Source organism: Lichenostomus cassidix, chromosome 2 (assembly GCF_008360975.1).
Source record: "Lichenostomus cassidix isolate B80296 chromosome 2, HeHo_3.0, whole genome shotgun sequence".
In the NCBI taxonomy this organism is placed as follows: Eukaryota; Metazoa; Chordata; class Aves; order Passeriformes; family Meliphagidae; genus Lichenostomus; species Lichenostomus cassidix.
In genome coordinates, this window is record NC_139482.1 from 54206772 (window position 1) to 54229817 (window position 23046).

General features: G+C 37.4%; 1 protein-coding gene across 3 annotated transcripts in view; it reads left to right on the forward strand.

Annotated features, from left to right (window-relative positions):
* AMPH (amphiphysin) overlaps positions 1-23046 on the forward strand; it is a 133466-nt gene that overhangs the window by 90892 nt on the left and 19528 nt on the right. For all 3 annotated transcript variants that reach the window (XM_085051600.1, XM_085051598.1, XM_085051601.1), the window contains exons 5-16: positions 1184-1279; positions 2520-2627; positions 3014-3099; positions 4745-4820; positions 5693-5775; positions 8556-8694; positions 9402-9530; positions 12582-12689; positions 15898-15921; positions 17178-17201; positions 19858-19890; positions 21277-21327. In XM_085051600.1, coding sequence (XP_084907726.1) covers positions 1184-1279; positions 2520-2627; positions 3014-3099; positions 4745-4820; positions 5693-5775; positions 8556-8694; positions 9402-9530; positions 12582-12689; positions 15898-15921; positions 17178-17201; positions 19858-19890; positions 21277-21327 — 957 coding nt within the window. The remainder of the gene's footprint in view (positions 1-1183; positions 1280-2519; positions 2628-3013; positions 3100-4744; positions 4821-5692; positions 5776-8555; positions 8695-9401; positions 9531-12581; positions 12690-15897; positions 15922-17177; positions 17202-19857; positions 19891-21276; positions 21328-23046) is intronic.

Below are 23046 nucleotides of genomic sequence, written 5' to 3' on the forward strand. Positions count from 1 at the left end.
GCAAACACACAAGACTGGCAGTTGCTTGCTATGATCTAGTGCTCTGGTGCTTTGTAGACCACAATGATTAAATACTGTATAATAAATGAGGTATTTCTTTTAAGCACATTTAATAGATTCTAATAATTCATTAGGGTCTCTGTTAGAATAGAAAATGAATGAACAAAAAGCTGGCATCACACAGCATTTATAAGATGCCCTGTAGTAGGTTATGATAAAACAAACACTAGGGAATGGCTTTCCAGACTTCTCAGTGAGGCTAACGGCCCTGCAGAGCAGTGCTTATTCACATTAGCCTCTCTCCCATCAAAGGGGAGGGTGTTAAGTAATTTTTGAAATGTGCAAAGAAAGGGAGTATCAGGATGTTTAATATGTGCTAATGGCTTGTTCACTTGAAAACCCAGAATCTCCAGGACTATGTCTCTATGTAACAGGATTTGCTTCCAGTAGGCAATCTCACCCATTGGGTCCTTGTCACATGAGCTGCATTAATATGTTCCTAAAATCAGAAAATTGTGGGGGGTTTCTCCTGGTGACTACCCCAGAACTCCAAAGGGGACTGGGGAAAAGCACTGTACCTTCAGGGCAGTGGAGGATGGTGGGGGTGCAGAATTTGTTTATTTTGCCAGCTGATGTTAGGATGTTTCCTATCTGTCATTCCAATTTTCCAGCAGTGCAAGGCAGAGTCCTTGTCTGCATCAGCATTTCATAAAATGTACATTAATGGCACAAAAAATATGACATGGAAAGATCTTTCCCTTTATTTTATTTACTCTTCTGTTTTCAGTTGTACTTCCTTTCTCTGTGAGCAAGGTTCATCATTAGTGAATGTACTTAGACATAAGAGTAAGGCCAGGTTCAGATTTTGCGTTACTGATCCTCGAGGGACCTGAAACCCCGAGGAGCACACTCAACCCGTGATATCCTTAATTTCACATTGCAGTTACTATTTGAAGTATTGAAAACACAAAGTAGTTATTAAGTTTAATCTTCCTTTGTTGTGAATTAAACTTGCAATGTCAAGGTATTCATTTTCATTCACCTTATGATTGTGCTCTGATTTATTTCCATAAAGAACATTTTAAAACTTCAGAAAGATTCATCTTTGCCAATTACATTTGTATTTCTCCTACATTTAGACTGGCATTAAACTACTAAGCACATTTTTCTCCTACCTTTTCAGAAATGTGATGAACTCTGGGAAGACTTCCATCAAAAACTGGTGGATGGGTCACTCTTAACGCTGGATACATATCTGGGACAATTTCCTGATATCAAAGTAGAGTAATGATTTTCTATAAAGGACAAGTTTTAATGTTCTGTTGAGTTGCAAAATAAATAGAAAATTATACTACAAGCAAAAAAAATGAAAAAGGGTGGGAGGTGGAAGTCCTGTTCTCCTGTAATGTACATATTTCTGACTTCAGCAGGGCTAATTTTCCAAGTGAACAAAAATATATTTCATGGAGTAGTACTTGGAAGCAAATTAGCCTTTGTAGAGGAAACTTTTATGCTTTTTTCTGCTCCTATTTCTTTGGTATGAGATAATTTTAACTGATTTCAATAAGGACACCTTAATCTCTTAGCTGTTAAAATGTCAGAAATATTACATGCAAAGCAGGCTTTTTGTTAGTGGCTAGATGCACCTGTGAGTATCTTTCTTTTATCTGAGCCATGGTTCCTGTCTTTTAAGTAGTTATAAAAAGATTTTGCAATACACATCAGGAGAGAATGTTTTGCAGATTCTAGCCTCTGCCAGATGCCCATCTGGTGTACAGTCCAGGGAGATGACTGCTAAATGAAATGTGTAAGGATAAAGAAGCATTGTAGGTGAAAGGTAAATACTTTTTTGTGGTGGTTTATAGTTCAGTAGGTAACACACAGTCATCTCCTTTGTCATTTACACCAAGGACTAAAGAAAAAATAATTTTAAAATACCAACATTACTGATGTACAGTCCTAAACTTGCTTTTAAATCATACCGTGCTTATGCCCTCTCAGTATGTGGATTTTGCATATAATATATAGCTTTTTCAAGTCTATATCAAAGTATATGTATATACATCTTGAACTCCAGTATCTTAGGGATGTGTTAAAACAACTATATGGATAAATACATTTTAGCATTTTTCCAACTCTAGAAAAAATTCATTAATTGCTGAATTTTCACACTATATATAAAGGGAAAAGATTGTGTTACCATGAGTTTAACAGGTTCACTGATTCTGGAGAATGTGACAAGACTTACATAACACTGATACCTCAATTCTAAGGCCTGTAAGCCCTACACCCATGAAAACCCTTTCCAAACTATCTGTAAATTGATTCCTTATTTAAAATAGTGTGATTCATTTGTCTTTTTTACCATTTCCATGTTCCCTCTGCATAATATAATAATTCAGTTATGAACAACAGATAAGGGAGAATAAAAATATATCATAAACTAAATTGACAATGTAAGTAAAATGGCTTTTTTAAAAGTGTTCTTCATACTTACTTTCTTTTCTACTTCTGTACAGACTCGCATTGCGAAACGAAGCAGAAAGCTAGTGGACTACGACAGTGCGAGACATCATCTAGAAGCTCTGCAGAGCTCAAAAAGAAAAGATGAAGGCAGAATTACCAAGGTAGCACAATCAGCAACATGCTGGCAGAAGACTTGAGGAGATTGGGTGGCATTTCTTTCTGTACAGAGGCAGAGCGCAAAGTTTCTCTTCCTTTTGCTCTCTTAGAAAAAATGATATCTCCAAGCATAAATATGTATTAAGTACCTTGGTGCATGTGGTAGGCATGCTCAGTCTCTTTCACAGTGGAGTCCTGTTTGAGCCCTAACTTTTTCTCTTGATGAGACTGAGGGGACAGCAAATCCTGTGTTGACCTCCATGGTGTGGGACTGAATCACATCCTTTGTCAATAAAAATTGTCAAAGATCCACCAAGAAAACCACACAAAAATAATTTTGCTTTGTTATGTTGTAGTAATTTCAGAAGTCATATGTTTCATTTTGGTTTAGGCAGAAGAAGAATTTCAAAAAGCACAGAAAGTGTTTGAAGAGTTTAATACTGACTTGCAAGAAGAGTTGCCTTCTCTGTGGTCACGGTAAGCCTACAGAGATAGTGTGTGCAAGGCCTAAATAGGGAGTAGGAAAGGGAATGAGGGCATTTTATTGAGCTGATAGAAAATGGATTGCTGTATTCTTGAAGATTCCATCCATTATCTTTTGAAATAATAAAAGAAAAACGTATGCCAGTGTCCCAAAATGCACGTTCTGTAAGTGTATTTATGCTGATTTCTTTCTGTGTATCTTGGCACTTAACATTCATTACCATATCTTCATTCTGAGGTGCAAAAAGTTTTCCATTTTCTGAGTAAATAATTATGCTAGAGCACAGAGTAGTCTGTGGTGATTTGGGTCTACTTATAGGTAATTTTTTATTATAACTGCATCAGAAGACACATTTTATAGTTTTGCACTGACTATGTTGTAATGTAAAACTATTTGATGGCATAGATCATTCAGTCAAGATGTTTAATCATTAATTGTGTTTGTACAGGAAATGCAGACAATATGAATAGGACAACAAAAACAGTTGAAAAATAAGCATCTCATTAGTGTGCTATGTTCTTTGCCAATTGACAGTCTGGAGTGGAAATGTGTTATGAGTCACTTAAGTATCTTTTGTCTTCTCTGCCTTCTAAATTAAATCCTGTTAAATTTCAGACTAATGGAGGATTTTCCTGCTGTATTTCTGCCTATTTCAGTAAAAACCTTCTTAGCATTTCAAGACATTTGTTTTATGGGCCTGCTAAAAGTAAAACTGCATAGGAGTGATTTAGACTAAGGGCCTTTTTTACTTCAGTATGTGTATTGCACACTAACTAGTCTCAGGGAAAGTCAGAATATAATTTGAGCAATACACATAATCTAGAAAACAATTGCTTTCAGAGTCTTCTATTTGAGTTATTACAATTCTTCAGGAAGAAAATTACATATTCAGTTGACATTTTGCAAGCTTATTCTTATTCCAAAGATTATTTTTGTTAATAAAAGTTGGGAGAAATTATACATGAAAGTTTTTTAAATAGGGGAAAAAATACAAAACCTAGGAAAACACCTTCTATTTTTGAAACGTAGAAGTATGTAATTATTTACCTCAAATAAGCAGATTTTTTACTACATGCACAGAAATGTCCAGTCTATATTAAATTTTTTTCTCTTATATACATGTGCATATGTTTTAGAGCTGAGCATGGGACACCCACCCCTGGGCTGTACTGAGTTGTGTATATTAAAACTGAACCCACATGCAGCTGCATCACCTTGGTGATGTGATAATATTTGGGCACAGGGGCTCGCAGTGCCAGAGTGGTACCTTTCTTCTTTCAGGAAATGGTTGTGTGCTGTCTCGTGGGAGATAGATGCCCAGAGCATCCATTAAGTGCTTGTGCTGCGCTTGTGACCATCCTTTTCCACTCTTCCTTCTTTAAAATGAGCTGAAGACATCTGATGTGGAGTAGTTTCAACTTGGCTCACTGGACAGTGTGAAATATGTATCTTAACACAAACAAAAAATAATCATTAACAAACTATTCTGAAATTTTGACATTTCATCATTTGCTTTGCTGAGAGTAATAGTCAAGAATGTTGCTTGTTGTCCAGAAAACAGCTAATTAATCTACCTTTTTGGCCTTCTCACACATTTATTTTATTCTCTTTTTCCTTTCTTTGTGCCATCCTTCATAGACGAATTGGCTTTTATGTGAACACCTTCAAAAATGTGTCCAGCCTTGAAGCCAAGTTTCACAAGGAAATAGCTTTAGTGAGTAAAACTGACTGTCTTATGTATAATGGACTATGATATGCATGACAGCTAACAAATGTCTTGTAGTAAAAATCTAACAGAGGCACACATGAGAATTTGCCATAGATCCAGATTTGTAGAATAATCATCATATTCATTTCTACTTGCCATGTTTGTTCTCTCCTTAAGGAATGAGCAGCCCCTAAAATTTTGGATTGCAATGCATTATCAACTGTAGCACTACATTCACTTTCTATTTTGATAATTTACTGTTGCCTTCAGTATTTTTGCTGTGTCCAATTGCTAAGCACCTCTTTGCTTTAATCAGTACAAGAAAAATATGTCAAACATTCCTTTCAAGTCTGCTATATGCATTGTCAGCAATGCAACATTTTATCTGTGACTGTTAGGCAAATCAAGCAGTTTCACTGAGGATCTTTTGAATGTACCTGGCTAAATAATAGTGTATTATCTATAGAAACCTTCAAATTGGAACAAAAATTTTTTGAAAACTCACTTCACAGAAGTTATGTGAAAATTTGGATTAGATTTTTCAGGACAAAACATGAATCTTCTTGGCTGCTCATGTTTCTTTCAACTTCAGGTGACCCACTTCATCAGAGCTCACATAGCAGTCACTCACACTTATGAACTTGTTCTCTAAAAAGCAGCTCATGTTTTTGAAGAACTGCTATTGTCTTTGATTCTATGGATTTTGATGGGTTTCTGTTTAGGCTTCTGCTATACATGGCACTGAGAGTTTTTGGAAGGTTGTGAACTGTAGCGTAAATTTATCAGGTTAACATTTTTTGGATCAGATTTATCACCTGTGCTTTTAATCATGACTATAGTGGTTCACATAAACTCAGGCAACTGTTTTGTTTTCACAGCTATGTCACAAACTATATGAAGTGATGACAAAGCTGGGGGACCAGCATGCAGACAAGGCCTTCACCATTCAAGGGGCACCAAGGTGAATTTACTGCATTTTTAATTAAATGCATTGCTGTAGGCTTCATGGGTTTCATCATATGTAGTGATCACCTACACCATGTGTAGTGATTGCTGCACAACATGGTAACAGGCTTTATTTGTTCAGGATGGAAGATGAAGGTATCTGAGATTAAGTTCTTCTTAACAAGAGTAAAGATACGAAGCCTTCTTCCTCACTGACTATTTTTCTAGAAAGTTCTTTCAAAATGAAAAAAGAATGAAGTTTCAATTTACCCAAGTTCATTGTAGGCTGTGACATCAATTTGCACCAAGTGTATAGCTCATTTATTCTTAGATGCTTAGTTTGCAGCAATGTTGCTAACTCTCATAATTTGTTTAAAGCCTTGAATTATTTAGATACTTTATCTCCAGCTATTAGGGGAAAATCCCAACCTTTGAACATCAACTGTTATCTCTTTTGCTTACGGGGAAAAGTAAAGATCTGAGGGTGCATCATGAAAGCAGAAAAGCTAACATAAAGAGAATGTCCTGAAATACTGTATTTTTTAAGACTTTCAAGAGAAATCTTGTTTTAAAGCACAAAACCAAAAAGAGTTTAAAATCAGATGGTGCTTTCTTATGGTCAGTGGGTGCCAGTATGGTATTTCTAATTTTTTTCTTTCAACGAATGTAGCCTTTCTGCCATAATTTGATCTCTAATATTGATATGCAGAAAAGGTTGAAGTGTAAAACAGTGAGACTTATCAAGATATTTATCAATGATATTTAGGCTTAATATATAAAACCTGAATTTCCATTCAATCCCAACCAGTCAGAAGCAATCCAAACAATGTTATAGCTTGTCGTGTTCCACAAGGGTACCTGCTTAGAGACTGTAATACCAGTGGTCCCCACCCCTTTGTTTGTGCTTGCCACCTTCTATGTGTTAGTGTTAGGGCTCAGTCCACGCAGTAACTTTCCACCCAAGGTCAGAAAATTAATTTATAACATAAAACCCCAAAAACGTTGATCCCTAAATAAAAATAAAAATTGAATTCATTCCTCGCATAGCTACTGCTAATTTGCCATCAAGATGGACTTAAATTAGCAGCAGTTAAAACTGACCAAACAACATAACATCTGCCTCAAACATATGGCAAAAATTCCTACATTTCTTTTACTCTCACTTTGGAAGAACAAAGAATGAAACGTTGAACCTTCTGACCTAATGCAAAATTCAGAACTACTTTATAAACACATCACTAAAATGTGTATTTTAAATTATTTCAGTGATAATCCAGACCATTTAGGATGGACTTGCAAACTGGACTATGTTTCCATAAAAGATTTGTAAAATACTTTTACGGGATGTAAAATAATGTAGTGTTCGAAGATTTCAAGCACTTTTTGTAAACAACAGATATTTTATCCACCTGTGTCTCCTGCACCATGTCCAACAGGCACATGTTTGTTCTCACTGAGTTAGTCATTCCATCATTGAGAGAAAAAAGAAATTTTTTTTTTGCTGCAAATTACTAGACATCATTTAATGCAGTATGATCTTAACTTACTTTAGAAAAGCTTTTTAAAAATACTTTTTATTTCAGTTACTGTGTTACTCTCTTTTGCTCTACTATTTGCAGAGCTGTATGTGAAAATCTGGATAGAATTTGACTTCCATTATTAGTGATGATGCTCTAAAAGACTATTCACAAGTGAGTCTTTGTAAGATAGAGCTTTCTGTTTTAGGTGCCCAAGAAGTTGATACTAGACTATTACAGTATCTAATATTTCCTTTAAAGAACTGCAGAAAAAGAAGCACCTTAAAACCTTGTATGCTACTGAATAATCTATCCTGAAGGCAAATATTGTACCTGGGACAAAAATTCCTTAATGACTGCTAATTTTTTCTCTTTTAATATTTCCACAGAAAGAGGTGGTGAGTGTGAGCTAAGTTTGCCCTTCCAAAGAACAATTTTTTTTGTGTTAGCATTAAGATGATGTTTATGCTGTGGTCTCAATCAGGTAGTGCTTCTGCTCTCCCTGAAGATGTTTAGGAGTCGCTCTTACCAAGTACTGTGATCGTTGAGTACTGTAGTTCATAGCCTCCCTAACTGTAAGCTTTCAGCATTTCTAGGTAGCTGAATATTATCTCAGTGTTTGCACCAAGTCCTTTCATGAGAAGGGCAGATGCCTTCTAGGACTTCATCAGATCTTTTCTTGGTATCAGCAGAGGTCTGTTGAAGTCACTTGATTTTTGCTTGTTTATAGTTGTGGTGATTTTTCCTCCTAAACAGCGATATATTTATAATAATCTTGACTGTGTTTTATTTTATTGAAACTTTTTTGAAGTTGCTGAGCTTTTAAAATTATTTGCATTATTCACTATTATGCATTCCTGGGGGGATTTTTGTCTTTAGAGCCTTTCATTCCAAGACGTGTGTGAAGTGAAGACAATAAATCTATTTCACATTTTATAAGAGTTATAAATTTATAAATGAAATGGTGTTTCAAGTACAGAATTTGAAAAAACGCAAATACTCTGTTTTCTTCAAGTTACAATGGTCAGATAAACAAATGTTCCAAAAATCAAGATCATTCAAAAGTAAAACTTCCTTTGACACCATAGATCACTGAATTTTAATTGCATTTAATTGCAGTTTTAGTCATTATATAATGGCTTAGTTCCTCTCAAGTGTGTGCTCTCTTTTGTGGTCACTGACATTACATCAGGGATGCAGTTGACCTGTTGCACCAAATTTTTAAGGTAGTAAGTCAGGAAGATATATATGTCCTTGCCATTGCTTTGCTTCTGTCTAGTGATTCAGGTCCACTCCGCTTTGCAAAAACACCATCACCACCTGAGGAGGTCTCTCCCCTACCTAGCCCTACTGCTAGTCCCAATCATATGCTGGCACCAGCATCTCCGGCACCAGCCCGACCTAAGTCACCCACACAGGTAAGGAGATACCTGGCAGAAGGACCTGACCTGTTGTGCAGTGAAAAATAGCTAAGACTATGTACCTGGCGGATTTTTCATCTAGGCTGTGACTGAGTAATGGCAGGGAGGCCACTGGTTCTGTTGCAGTCTGTCCAATACTCTTTGGTGTTGTTCCAAGCAATTAGTTTGTTATAGTTATGTGAATCTCTGGAGAGCAGGAGGAGTATAGTAAACTAAGCACCTTTGAAGTGCTATGGTTCCCAGAGATTATATGGTCTTAGCATTAAGTATACTCTAAGGCTAGCAACAGGTGGCAGGGACAAAATCCCAAAGCTAAACACAAATGAACTCAAGAAGCCAGAAAGCTGCAGAGGTGTTGTTTCTGTGCAGTATTGCCCTCCCAGCTATGAGTTGCACAGAAGAGCAAGTGTCTTGCTATGTGTTCTTGTCACAGCAGAAAAAAGCCAACCAAGAGTTGCTCTTGTATGAAATCTGAAATCTTTAGTTTTAATACTTTGAAACATAGTGTTGTTTTGCTCTTCCCATAATGTTTATTTCAAGACATTTGGTGAACAGCTAAACAGTTCCTTTCAACACATGGCTTATTCCCATGGGTTATTTAGGGGGAAGTCACAAAAGTAAAAACCTAAGACAATTTGTTTAGGCTTAGCTTAAAGATTTTCTTTTATCCCTGAACTAGTCTGACATTTTTGCTGTCTGCCTAGCTGAGAAAAGGTCCGCCAGTCCCACCACTGCCTAAGCTCACACCCACGAAGGAGTTGCAACAGGAGAACATTATTAACTTATTTGATGACAACTTTGTCCCAGAAATCAATGTGACAACCCCATCACAGGTAAGCTTCAGTGAATTGTGTAGAAGTCCAACTATGTAATCATCCTAAGTTCTCCAAGATAGTGCCCCTGGAGATGACATTGGAACAAGGCTTTAAATTAGTGTCACATTTCCAGAATCCTCATATCCTTTCTATGAGAGATTGGCATAGAAATGGAATGGCATAATAAAAGTGGGCATGCTTCTGAGAATTGAGAAATAGTTTCCTTGTCTGTCAAGGAAAAATGAATCTCCCTTCAGTGAGTGATTTATGTCCTTCTCTCCTCCATAGTCAATGACCAGGAAATGTCCTCAGCTATTCCCTGGCCACCTTCTCATCAATCATCTGCACTTCTCCCTCCACAAAACCCACCCCCATCACTAAAGCATCCTTACTGTATCTGAGATCTCTGAGTAGGCACAGACATACCCAAATGTGATGTATAGGTTTTGTATCCTTGTGTGTGTGAACCAGTTATGGAAAATACATAGCATGAAATCCACAGGAAATATGGATGTACAATCAAGGCTTGTACAGACTGTGTGCAGGGAGAGGATAACAGTTCTGCTGATCCTTGCAGGTTTCTTGTGCCTTCTTCATTCCTTTTACATACCTCTGAGAGGTACAGCCTTGCTTCTGCCACAGCTGCCTCTTTCAAATGTTTAATTTATTCATGCTTCATCATGCTATGGTGGAATAAATACAGGATGTTTGGCAGGCCTTTCTGTCACAGCTTTGTCCCCTATTGAGGGATTTCCTGAGGTTCCTGTTTCTCCTACATCTCCCTGCAATGTGGTATCTTAGATACTGTGTTAATTGGGCCTTTGTCACTAAAGTTAAGACAAGTGTTCTCTTCATTTTGGTCTGAGGGTCATGAGTAATGATAATTTTTGCTATCAGTGATCAGTACCCTGTCACTTCCAGTCCTTAGCTGTCATCACTCATGGCCTAATCAAGACTCCTGTTCATCTAATTCAGTCCTTATAGGTAGCAACTTCGTACTCAAACTTCACTGAAAGATAATTAACTTTTATGTCTCCATCCAATTCTGATTATTTGCCAGCAAATGCTATGTTGTTTCATCAAGGTGTATGACCATGAGTATTAGTGCCTCAAGAACATATGTGACAAAATCTAAAAACACTTGATGGAAGGCATGGGAGAATGAATGTAGTGTTGGTTACTGCTGGGAATGATGGGTTTGACTTTTTAAAGTGTGGGACTGTAACACTGGCTTCAGTGTGTCAGACCAATTATCCATCATCACCAGTGATGCAGAAGGCCGAAGAAAGAAAATAAACCAAGGCAAGCAAAGTTGGTACTCCTGATACCCCTTTCTACTACAGTCTCTCATCCTCCAGCCATTTGCTGTTCTGGGGCTTCCTCAACATGAGTTCTACCTATTTAAGAGCCCTCAACAGGCTACTTTGCCACAGGTTTACTCTGTCTTTCAGCATGTGTACAATTTTCATATTCACCCTATCTGAAGCCAAGGAGGTCCTCAGCTGGATTCTGTGCCACATGGAGCACCACCATTTCTTCTCTATTCCACATTTCCCCCTATCAACTTTACTGCCAATTGCCTTCCTGCTTTGGAAGAATCAGGGAGCAGGCAAAACCCTGTGCCTCTCACATTGGTATAGCGCCTTCTCACATCACCCTTAACACACCTCTTACGGACTGAAGAGTTCTAGGTCACTCTGCCATTCCTAACATGGGAGCTGAAGAGCTCTTTTGACCATGTTTGCAGGTGGCACAGAGAGTCAAAGTGTTTTGTGGCATAATGGAAGCCATTAATTACCTAACTTTGAAAATCTGTTTACCAATAGTAACACTGATTTGGAAAGCTTATACTTTGAATGTTTTAATAATAGCAAGTAGTTGCTCATTTATTTTACTATCATTGTCATCATCATTTTTATTATCTCCTATTTTTGCTGGTTTTATACCTGCCCTATTGTGGTAGACTTGCCTTGTCATACAAGCTTCTCTTACTGTTCAACAAACACTGAACAAGCAGTAGGCAGTACTAGACTTGTTACCAAGACCAAGGTGCTTGCCTAGAATATATACGATTAATGATAATTAAATCTCAGCTACAGTTTCAGACTACTTAATATTTTATGTTAAAGCATACGAATTGTTTTTTCAGGTTATTTTACAGCAAAAAAGACCAGTAGCCCATTGAACATATACATATGTATATGTATGGATATATTTTTATAGTCAACTCGGAGGCCTTGGCTAATTTATTAATTGCAAACCAAAAAGGCTCTACCATCTAATGCAGTTTAGTAAGAATAAACACATCATAGAATCATAAAATGGTTTTAGTTGAAGGAGATCTTAAAGATGATCTAGTTCCAGCCCCACTAGTTCCAGTCCAACAGGGACAGCTCTCGCTACACCAGGTTGCTCAAAGCCCCATCCAGTCTGGCCTTGAACATTTCCACAGATGGAACATCCACAGCTTCTCTGGGCAGCCTGTTCCAGTGCCTTACTACTAGGAGGCAAATTTTAATTTAAAATTTAACTTAAATTACTTTAAAATTAATTTAAACTTAAATTAATTTAAAATTAATTTAAAATTTAACTTCTAAAATTTAGAGCTAACAGCAATGTTAATTGTAAATTGGTATACATGTTCAGAATTAAAACTTAATTCAAACGCATTTATATGATTCTGTATTGGCTTTCTACTAATGTTTGTGTTTGGGGAATGATTAAGTTATTAGAATGTGTAGACATTGGGTGCCATTTATGTAGTTTTGATGTGTGTTTCAAAGCACTTTAAAAGGGCCTTCACAGTTAAGGGGTGTACACTCAAGACTTTTTTGAAAGGGCTGTGACCGTTTAGCCTGAAAAGGCACAGTTGTACTACAGAGAAACCAAAAGCATCATAAGAGTGTATTTCGTAAAACTAAAACTTATACTTCAGAGCTTCCTCCCCTTCTGGTGTGCACCACAGCTAGTAAATCTGTGATTTTTTTTTCTTGCACATGTTAATATTTTGCTGTGCAGGGCAGCTTTTGAAAGGTAAGTTTTTCAAGAGTTATATTTCTCTTCTAACAGAATGAAATACCTGAAGCTAAGAAAGAGGAATCATTACTGGATTTGGATTTCGACCCTTTCAAGCCAGAAGTTGTATCAACAGGAGTTAGTCATTCACCCATGTCTCAGGTACCTCTTTGCTTTGATGTAGGCAAAACATATAAATGCTATGTGCTGTGTTTGGTAGCAAGGGCTCGTCTCCTATATTTATGAGAAGTGACTGAAAAACTTTCTCTTCCTGAGAAGCACTAGTCAGCCTTTTGTCTTCTCCCTCAGTAACCCTGTACTTGATGATACACTGGAAGGAGAGGAAATTGTCAGGTGGTAAATGAGACGTGTAATGATGAGAATGGTTGCTGGTACCTTGGCCTTGAATTTAGCATGCTGTTATTTTCCATCTTTGGAATAACTCTTAGTGTAAACATTATTATTCTCCAGTGCTTGTTTTCTGACAACTTTTCTGACCTGACTTTGACTCTTCATGTCTGGAAAGATGCCTTAAGGGACATAGGTCTCATGGAGTCAGCATGCAATTGCCTTACTTTGATGGAGTTTCTGTACCAAAGCTGTGGTATGATCTGAGTTTTGCTATTTATCTATTTTAGACCTAACCTCAAGGAAAATTAGAGTATGAAATAGGGTGTTTTCTTGTAGAATGTTGTGTTATTGAAATTCTGCATTCAGTAGTAATGTTTGTAATGGTAGTGTTTTGCAACAATATGTAAAAAAGGATGAAAATTTTAAAAAAAAGAAAAGGATGATATATCAAGTTGCTGATATTCATTGGCTTATCCTATAGAACCTGCTATTTTAAAATCCAGAATTCACCCTCACTACCCAGAGGGCAGGTAGCAACGTATGGAACATCTCCTGGTCAGCATATCTGTATCCCTGTCTTGTGCACAAAGAAGCAATGTTAATAGACTGTTAGCAAGACCTGTTATCCCTGTGCTATCACTTATCTGGCTTGTTCTGTGAGACATGAGAAGACTAATCAGCTGTTCAGAAATGCAGCACTGGGAAAGGAGTGAGAAGACAAGAAACTTACTTTAAGGCTGAGATGGTCCTGATTCTTGGCTGATCTTTCTCAGTTAATTAATTTCTTATATGGTGTGAAGTCCTAGTTATGTAATGAGATCTGTACTGATCTCTGACAGAACATGCACTGTCACAAAAGCAATGCATTGTCAGCACTCTGAAAGTTACCTGAAATTTGTCATTGAGATTTGCTATGAGAAGTGTTTCATTCTAGCAGCCTTGTGCATTTTACTAGTTGTGTTTTTCCACCCTCTAAACAGAGAAAAGGAGAGGGAATGGGAGGGGAGGGCAAATGAAATTTCTTAACAATCAGTAGTGACAGAAAATGCTGAGTGTGACTTTGATAACTACCCTTTCAGCTTGTTTTACAATAGTGCTGATTAAAGCAGTGGGATCATTTAACCAAAGATATTTAACTTTTGTGACAGAACACATTTTTTCTGACGTCATATTTTACAGATAGTAGAAAAGTTTATTAGTTTTGTGAGAAACAGTTATTTTATATTCAACTGTACTACAAAATACAAAAAATATTTCTGTAGAAAAGTACATTGTAACTTTTCATCTAGGGGCACAGGAAGCATTCACTGAGCGCCAGTCACTTCTTTCACCTTTCTCTCACAACATATGCATATGAGAAAGAATGTCCACATCTACAAGAGCATGAGGATGAAAATTGACAGGATGAAATGACAGGATCATTACTATGGCACTATACAGAGAATGAAACCTGTGGCTGCAGTCTTTGGAGACCCCTGTACTTGCAGGGAGATTAAGAAAGCCTTAAGTGCTATTTCTATATGTGAATAGTTTTTGTCTCAGTCTTGGATATTTTCCATTCAGCAAACAGTTGAAGTAGTGATGTGAAGACAGGAGTGTGCATGATGCCTTCGGAGGCCTGGCATGACTTGTCTATTGTTAGTTTAATTAATTACCTCCCTCCGCTGCTCTGCCAGGGTGATCTAACCACAGTAAGTGAGCAGTGGTCTGTCCTTCCTCAATTGTTTTTCGGTTTCTATGGCTGCTTCAGAAGGGACCTTTCTAAACCTGCCTGGTTCTCTTCTTTGCTAGCTATGCTTTGTCTCACCTTTCCCTCAGTTTATTGCTTCCTCCTCTTGCTCAGAGTTGAAAGGAAAATGAAAAAAATAGAAAATATGCAGTCTTTCCTTTCATGGGAGTCAGTAGGACATTTAGTGTTTGTGCGAATTAGCACAATAAGAACAGACCTGTTATTATTCCTTAAAGCTGGAGTGCTGAGCTAATAATGTTACAGCAAAGTAAGCACATGCACTTATGAATTACATCCACAGAAGCAGTGCATATGTGGATTTTGACCAAATCAAAATGAATCCAAAATGGCTGTTGATGCTAATTTGCTGTAAATCTGAGTAGTGAGTTACTGCTGTGTCTTTTGCTCATCAAAGCAGAAGTTGTTCAGAGAACCATTCAGTCCCTATAAAATGCAAATCAGGTAAGAAGAGAAGCTAAGGGTAGCAATCCTTTCTCTCACAAAAATGTTAGATGTCACAATTGACATTTGTGAATGTTTCAATTTAGTATTTTACTTTATCAATGTCTTTAGGTTTTGGGGTTTTATTCACGGAGGCGTGAATATAGTAGATACATTTTGAAGCATCTCAGACAGCTTTTGGAACAAACCAACAGAGTTCCTTCCCATATGGTGGACTATAAGTATTTGGCATGAAGTCTGCTGCTTTTCTTTCATCTGTCTATTTAGCTCTTCTGTTGAGAGGTCACTAACATTTATTAGCAGACTGGACAAGAAAATATTGGTCAACTTTCTTATTGTGTGCCATTTTCCTTTCTAGTGTCAGTGTTGCGAGAAAACACACTTATTCTCAGTGGATAGCTGAATCAGTGGTAGCTTAATTTTTAACTGGCTAGAAAACCCCACTTTTGTAAGCTCCTTAAAGTTGACACCTTGCAGAGGCTCCCATACCTATTGAAAGTCACTCAGTCACCAGCTCAGAATCTGACCATTATTCATGCACATGGCAATGTGAGTGTACTGGAAAGCAGCAACTACTTTGAAGTGGGAAATACCACAATGCATTGCACACTGCACATCCTTTATTACCAAAAGTATTATGCAGATAAATATACACACATGCACACACACACATGCACACGTGCTAATATATAAGATACATGTATTATAAACATGCATATAAATAAGTTCTCACTTCTTAGTTAATGGACATTGTTATGTAGCCTGTTGGATATACAGTATAGGAATGGTATTTTTCTGACAAGCTCTTTTTCCCACTACTTTTTTCAGACATTGCCTTGGGATCTATGGACGGTAAGCCTGACATACATAATTGTATTTCTGTGCCTCTGATTTTGTAACAACCTAAACTCAGATTTACAATTCTTTTACCAAATGCTGAGATAAAGAATTTATAGACCGTGACAAATTCTTTCAAGTATATGAAGCCATTGGGTCTCTTTTAAAACTAACAACAAAAAATAATCTCTGTTGCTTAGCTTGCAAAGGCTAAATGATGTCAGAACTCTAGGCTAATCAGTCTCACAATCACTACAGCTAAGTGTGCTGCTTTAAAAATGCCTGAAGGGTAATAATGGATATTAGTCACTTGTTTTAAATACCTGAAGGTATAGTTCCTAAGGACTTCAACCCAGTGGAGAACCATTTGCTCAAATTCCAGGAGTAAAGAGAGAATTTAGCTTGTCTTTGTTGACATACAGTGAACTGGAGTTACAAAAGAAACTGTTATTGTAGGAAATGCCATGAATCCTTCCTCTTCCTCCTGGTGCCAAATCAGATACAATGATCTGCAGGAAGAAAACAACCCAGTTTTGTGAGCTTTCTTTTGACTATATGTCGTGGAGGTAGCTGGGTTGACTTGACATGGAGGCTGGTATATTCTTATTTGACCTTTTGTAGCTTCAGCCAGCACAGAAATCTACGAATGCTTGTCATGTATTCAGATTCACAGCACAGTTTGGTGAACACATTCCATATGTGATGTATATTAAATGCTTATCTTTTCATACTGAGTGAAGTTAAATAAAACCTGAAAAAAACAGTCATGTGTGTTGGCTAGCCAAAATTTCAAGGCAGTAAATATCTAGACCAGGTAAAATAACCCAGAAATGTTGGAAACATATTACTCTAAACTTAAACCTTTATCAATGTCTTTTTTGGTGCAGTTTTATTTATAGCTTTTTAATGTTATATATATATTCTGTATTACAATTATTTTCATCTTTGCTTGATTTTTTAAAAATGCTAGTGTACTTCATAGCTAAATGTTTGAAATAAAAATATCAGTGACTCACAGGGGGAAAGCAAGAGGTGATAAATATTCAACATACACGAAGAACTCTTTTTATAATGTAATTCACTGGCTTAGAATTCACGGGCCTGGAATTAGTCTTGGGTGGAGTGGCAGGAAAGGACACACCACTCTTCCCCTACACTGATTTGGTAACTGCAGCTGGTTAGAGAACTGCTAATTAATGAACTAATGCTGTATCAAAGTACATCATGTTCTTCCTTCCTGTGTTTTATGTGTATGACTTTCTTCTATACAGACAAGCAGCGAATTGGTGCAGCCGGTAAGCAAATGTCCCCTCAAAATTGCAACCACTCTAGAGATGTCTTTAATCACTGTGGTGTAATATGTAGTTTTCTGGTTTTGTGTATCAGTGCTGCTCTTTTGCATTACAATTTATTGCCTTCAGATGTTGCAAACCACATAGCTTTTCCTTAAATGACTTAATTTAGTCACTTCATTCTTTAGAATAAAATTAGTCTTACAAAATATAAATTTTGTGTTTTCTCATCAAGTCCACCTTTATCTTTTTCATCTTGTGTTTTTTCTTTGCTTTTCTGTCTGCTTAAAGCCTGATTCTTCAAAAAGTCTTTCCCTGTGTAACCTGATCATGGAGGAAACCCCAAACAGTGGGTCATCAGAAGATACTAACAGATCTCAAACTGATCTAGGTTCACTCAACTGGGGCCTAGATGTTAGTACACCCAGTATCAGCCAGGAAATTACTGCAGGCAGTTCTTTGCTTTTCCCCCGGGCAGAGCAAACCTCAAGCGAATCCATGGGTACTCTGCCTGTTAGTGTTTGGCCTGCAGTAGGTGAGCAGGAGGATGCTGCACCAGGGTCAGCTTCTGTAAGCGAAAACCAGAGGACTTCATTCGAGGACCAGTTGGATGCCAAAAATGTCGTGTGGGAAGATGTGGTGACCAATCAGCCTTTAGAGAATGTAACCAGTTTTGAGACACCCATCCTGGGAACTGATAGCTTGTTGGATGAACCCTTTCCATGTGATGTGCAAAAGGCAGAGGAAGAGCGTGAGGAAGACGAGTGGGCAGGTGTCAAGCCAAGTGAAAAGGTAGAGACTGGAGCTAACTACAAGGAGGTAGAAGGTACAGAGAAACTGGAAGAGCAAGGTTGTGAAACCAAAGGAAACAATGAGGCAGAATTTCATGAAGGTTTAGCAAAATCAGATCCTGAAATTTTAGTCAGCACAGAGGTAGAAAATTTATATGAGTTTGAAGATAATGATGGGGATACTGGGAGAGCTAGTGGTGCTAACCTAGAAAAGTCTAGAGAAGAAGAATTCAAACAGGTCAATGTCATTGAGAAGACAGATGGAGAAATACCACCGTTGAGCACAGGGCTGAAAACTGGGGACAAAATAGTGGTGTACAACTGTAAGACTAGAGAAGGCGCTGATGCAGAACCTGAGAGAGTCCTTGGTATCTGGGACCAGGAGCATGAAAACATATTTGAGGATGCCGTAGACCAAACTGACAGTGGTACTGGACAGAGTACGTCCATGGAGCGCCTAAACCTGTGGGCACGTGTTGACCTAGAGATAACTGACCACACAGGAAAGTATCCTACAGATACTGGAAGTGATTTGTGTGATGCTGAATTATTCAGTGCAGAAGAGTCTGGTAAAGGAACTGAAGACAATAGCATCAGCCACCTCCCAAATGGTACTAAAGCTGAAGCTGATGCTGAAAAACAGTGGGCATTGCTGCCTAAGGCAGCCAATGCTGGTAGCACAAGCTGTGACAATCCTTGCCTAGATAATGCAGATGACCAAGTGACAGGTAGGACAGCAGCAGCAGTCACTGAAGTGATTAGCAGCGGTGTTCCTGAAGCCTTGGAAACTGAGCCCTGGCTGGCAAACTGGGATCCAACAGTTACCAATGATTCCTGGGGTTTTTCTAGTCTGTCAGATAGCCAAGCTAATGGACTGGATGATTGGCCCTTTTTCCCCAAACAGCAAAACTCAGAGGAAGGTAACATGGAAAATGTTTGGTTAGGTGTTAGTAATAAATGGTCTACAGAAGACCTAGGAGCTACTGATAACATCTGGGGAGAAGTAGGTGAAAGTACAAGCCACATAATTCAGGAGACACCAGTAAAACAAGGTTTGCCTGGGGAACAGGCAGGCATTAGCAATACTGAACTGAGCAAGGAGATAGCTAGACCCTTGGCTCTGTTTCAAATGGGAAATTCCAGAAATACTAGCACCGAGAGTTCAACTAGTCCTAAAGACAATGAGACCAACAACTCAGATTTATCTGAAGATGAAATTGCTAACCGGAGATATGGATTGTTGTACCAGGAAATTGAGGCTGATAAAGAAGAGGTACCTACCCCAGTGTGTAGCCTAGCCTAGACAAAGAGTTCCTTAGGCCATGCATAACCTTGTCATTTAAAAAAATTCCATTTGTGTGATTCCCACTGCCCTTCCTAAGCCCATGCTATTCTTTTTTTGAAAAATTGCCATGCAGCCATTCATAGTGTGGTGCCCTTCAGCCCTTCAAGCAGGCTGACAAAAATGCATTTCAAAATGGTGAATAAAGTATTGAACTGTGAAGACACATTGTGTCTGGCAGCTTTTGTGTTTTATCCATAGATCTTTAAATGCACCTGGTCTTCTTTCATTATTGTTTTATAAAAATATATAAGGTACTCTGCTTTTTCTTTTTGCCATTTTCTTTAAGCCTGTGATGCCTGTTTTCAAATAGCACTGTTATCAAATTTCTTGCTGCCTTACCCTTCATTATATTATTTTTTCTCTCTCTTTTTTTCTTTATTTTTTTCGGGTTTTTTATGTCTGGCCTACATTTTTATTTTGCAAATAAAAATGCAAAATTTTATTTTGCAAATAAAAATGTTTTGACTCATGTTCTGATTTAGTAAACAAATGATAATTTGTTCTGATCTTCACTTCTACTTAGGCATCCACCATAGCATTTAATGGATTTGCACAGGTAAGAAATTAACAGATTTTGCGATAATTTTTTTCTGTGCTATTCAAAAGGGATTAGAACTGGCTATAAATATTCAGGAAATCTGTTTTACAAACAAGCTGCATAGAAATTCTTATTAGATGTTACTAGAAAGATTCTAATACTCTTAGTACCCTTGGCTTGACTGAGTCTAATAGAAAAAAACTGGCTACTTTAATGGGACATTTATTTCCTCCTAAAATGGCTGGTCTAGCTTTTTTATTGTGCTCTTTTGTGGATTATTTTTCTCACAATCCCAAAATCATGTAAATCAGGTTTTTAGTTTCACCTATTTTCAGTGACTCTGTGTGTAAATATGTAGTGAGTTTTATTTTTATTCTTCATCTTTATTTTCAGTTAAAATACATATTTTGCTCTCGATGTTAAACCTAAATTATTTATGTGCTGCTGTGCTGATGGTGAGTCTGTGGTATGTATCACAGAGATACAGCACATAAAGACACCATGTTTATGCTTTCAAATTCCAGGGCTGTATCAAGATCCCAAATTTCAGGTGGATAACCTGGGACCTTATTATTTTCCAGCATTCTCCTAGAGACTGACTCAACCACAGCACACCTTGTACACTTAATTTTAAAAGCACACAAAAAGGAAAGCTCAGTTTATACAAGGATGGAAAAATAAGGGTTTAACCATTCTGCTCCAGGACATTTAGTTTAGTAAGGGATCCAGATGGAAGGGGCAAATTACAAGGGGCAAATTACCACCTCTAATAATTAAGGCAAAATGTTTGTCTGGAGAAAATAAGTATTTGCTGTCCCCTCTGTGGTAGGAAAATAATTTGGCCCAGCAATATTTTCCAAATTAATTGGTTCTGAATGAGTGAGATACTGGAAAACACCTCCATTTTTCTACTTTCTTAATGCAGGTAAATTTTTGTATTTGTAATTACTGTTATTATTCAAATAAAAGCCCATGATCAAAAAGAAAGTAGCTTAGAGCTGGCGTACTCTCCAGGCACAGCCACGTGTAGTCTGCAAAAAGGATTCAGAGTTCCACAACTTGGAAGTGCATTGGACCTTAAGCAAAGTCCTTGTGAATCCCATATATTTAATGAAGGGTTTTTCACTGCCTTTAGTGAGATGAAAAATCTTCTTGGTTAATAAACATTGAATATAAAATCAAAAAAGTATTTGGTTTTGTAGTAATAGTACTCAGATAATCTAAAAAAAATATTAAAAATAATTTTTAGTTAAGTTATATTTGCCATCTTATTCTATGTGAATGTACTTAGTGACTTAGTGACTTCACCTGAATAAACCATTAAAAACTCAGGTCTTTGATGGACACCTGCAAATACCCTGTCTCAAATATTTTTGCATTGTTGTTTTTCATTTCTGTATCTAGGATATTTCTGCATTTACAGTGCAATCAAATGAGAATGTGACAGAGCCTTTGGTAAGTGGTGGCTTTTGGTTCCTTTTTAATTGTCTTTTCAAAAAGAGTATGATTTTTCCTTTGTGCAAAGATATTTTCACTTTTTTTGTGTTTTCCATCCTTTAAAACACAACCTCTTATGCAATTCTTCCACCTGGAAGAGCTGGTGGGTGATGCCATTGTAGTTGTAAATCCATACTCACTGAAAAAATCTTTCACAAGGATAGCACAGAGCAAAAGAAAAGAAAACCAGAATATTCTAAGGTATGTTTATTTTATAAAGGTGTGGTCAAACAGTTGGTCGTTTACTGCATTTAAGAAATTACTAGAATGAGTATTATGGTCCAGCTTACAGCAAGTACATAATAGTACATGATGGCTGTTACGTATCTCCAAAATTGCTGTAATTTTATCTACTCACCACATACTAATAGTAGAAACAGTCTACTTCCAAGAAGGGGACAGTTTCTTTGGAAGTGATCATACCTGGGCAGTTTCTTAGCTCCTCTTACAGTCTTTGTTTAGCCTGGAGCAAGAATGAGAATAACAACATTGCTGAGTGAGTGCTATAGTTACTTAAAAGCAGTGGGGTGATATTTAATGTCATTTAATGTGGTGTTTGTGTTCATGATGATTACTGAATATTGTAAGAGTATTTTTACTTGTAGCTGCAATGTGGTAACTCGTCTGAAGTCTGCTTTTCAAGAAGTGACTTGAAGCACATCATTGCAATCTGCTTTATGTTACTTGTGATTTTAAGTCTGAAAGAATCTTTCAGCATGAAACCTCAGGAAGCTCATTAGTCATCTTACCTGCAATAAATCTACTTTGTGTTTCTCATTTCAGTCCTGTTTCTTCTTTATGAAATTCTCTAGAGCTATTATTAATACACTGCACAGAGAGATTTTTGCACAGTATGGTATAATATACCATGAGTGAATGCTCCTTAATGCTATGCCAAATTGTGAAGGTCTTGCTAGGCAAACGTCTCTGTATCTCATTAAAAATCAGCCTGCTTAAGGAATATATGAGCAAATAATTGAGAGGCTATGGGGTTTTTTCCCTGAAAAATATCAGGAGAAGATCACAGTATCTTAAAGAATTTCATCATCATGTCTCTTCATCACAGGAGACATCACATTCTACCCAGCAGCCTGTTATCAGCTGCAAAGCAATTGCTTTTGAGCTTCATATTGTGCTGAGCAATTTGTTCATAGCAAATTAATCTTTTGAGGTTATTCTATCTGGTTGAGTTAGCCATCTCTATAAATCGAATATGCTGAGCACCGCTTGGAGCTCTCCCCTTGTTATGTGCATGTATTTGCAGAGGATGTCTCCACTGGAGATTGCACTTCTGCTGTGAGCTATTTTGCCACAAGACTGAACATGTTGCAGGGCTGGTGATATTTCATAGATCCTCTCACTGAAAAACAAGCTGAGGCCAGAATTTAAAAGGGTGTAAATTGCAATTGTGGTTTGATAACTAGGTGCCTTGTAGGTGATTGAGAGCTCCAGAGAGAATGCATTTTAATAAGAAACCAGGGATGATTGCTAGAATTGAATCATCCAGTGTTTGTCCTTATGCATTTTAAAACTGTTTGAGTCTCACTCTCTGTTCATTGCTTCTTACCTTCACTGGAGGAGGAACTATATTGTTTGTGAACAGACAGGACTAGGGAGGACAAGGTAATTTTTAAAACTCATATTTGAAGACCAGGGTTGGTACACATGTGTGCCAGT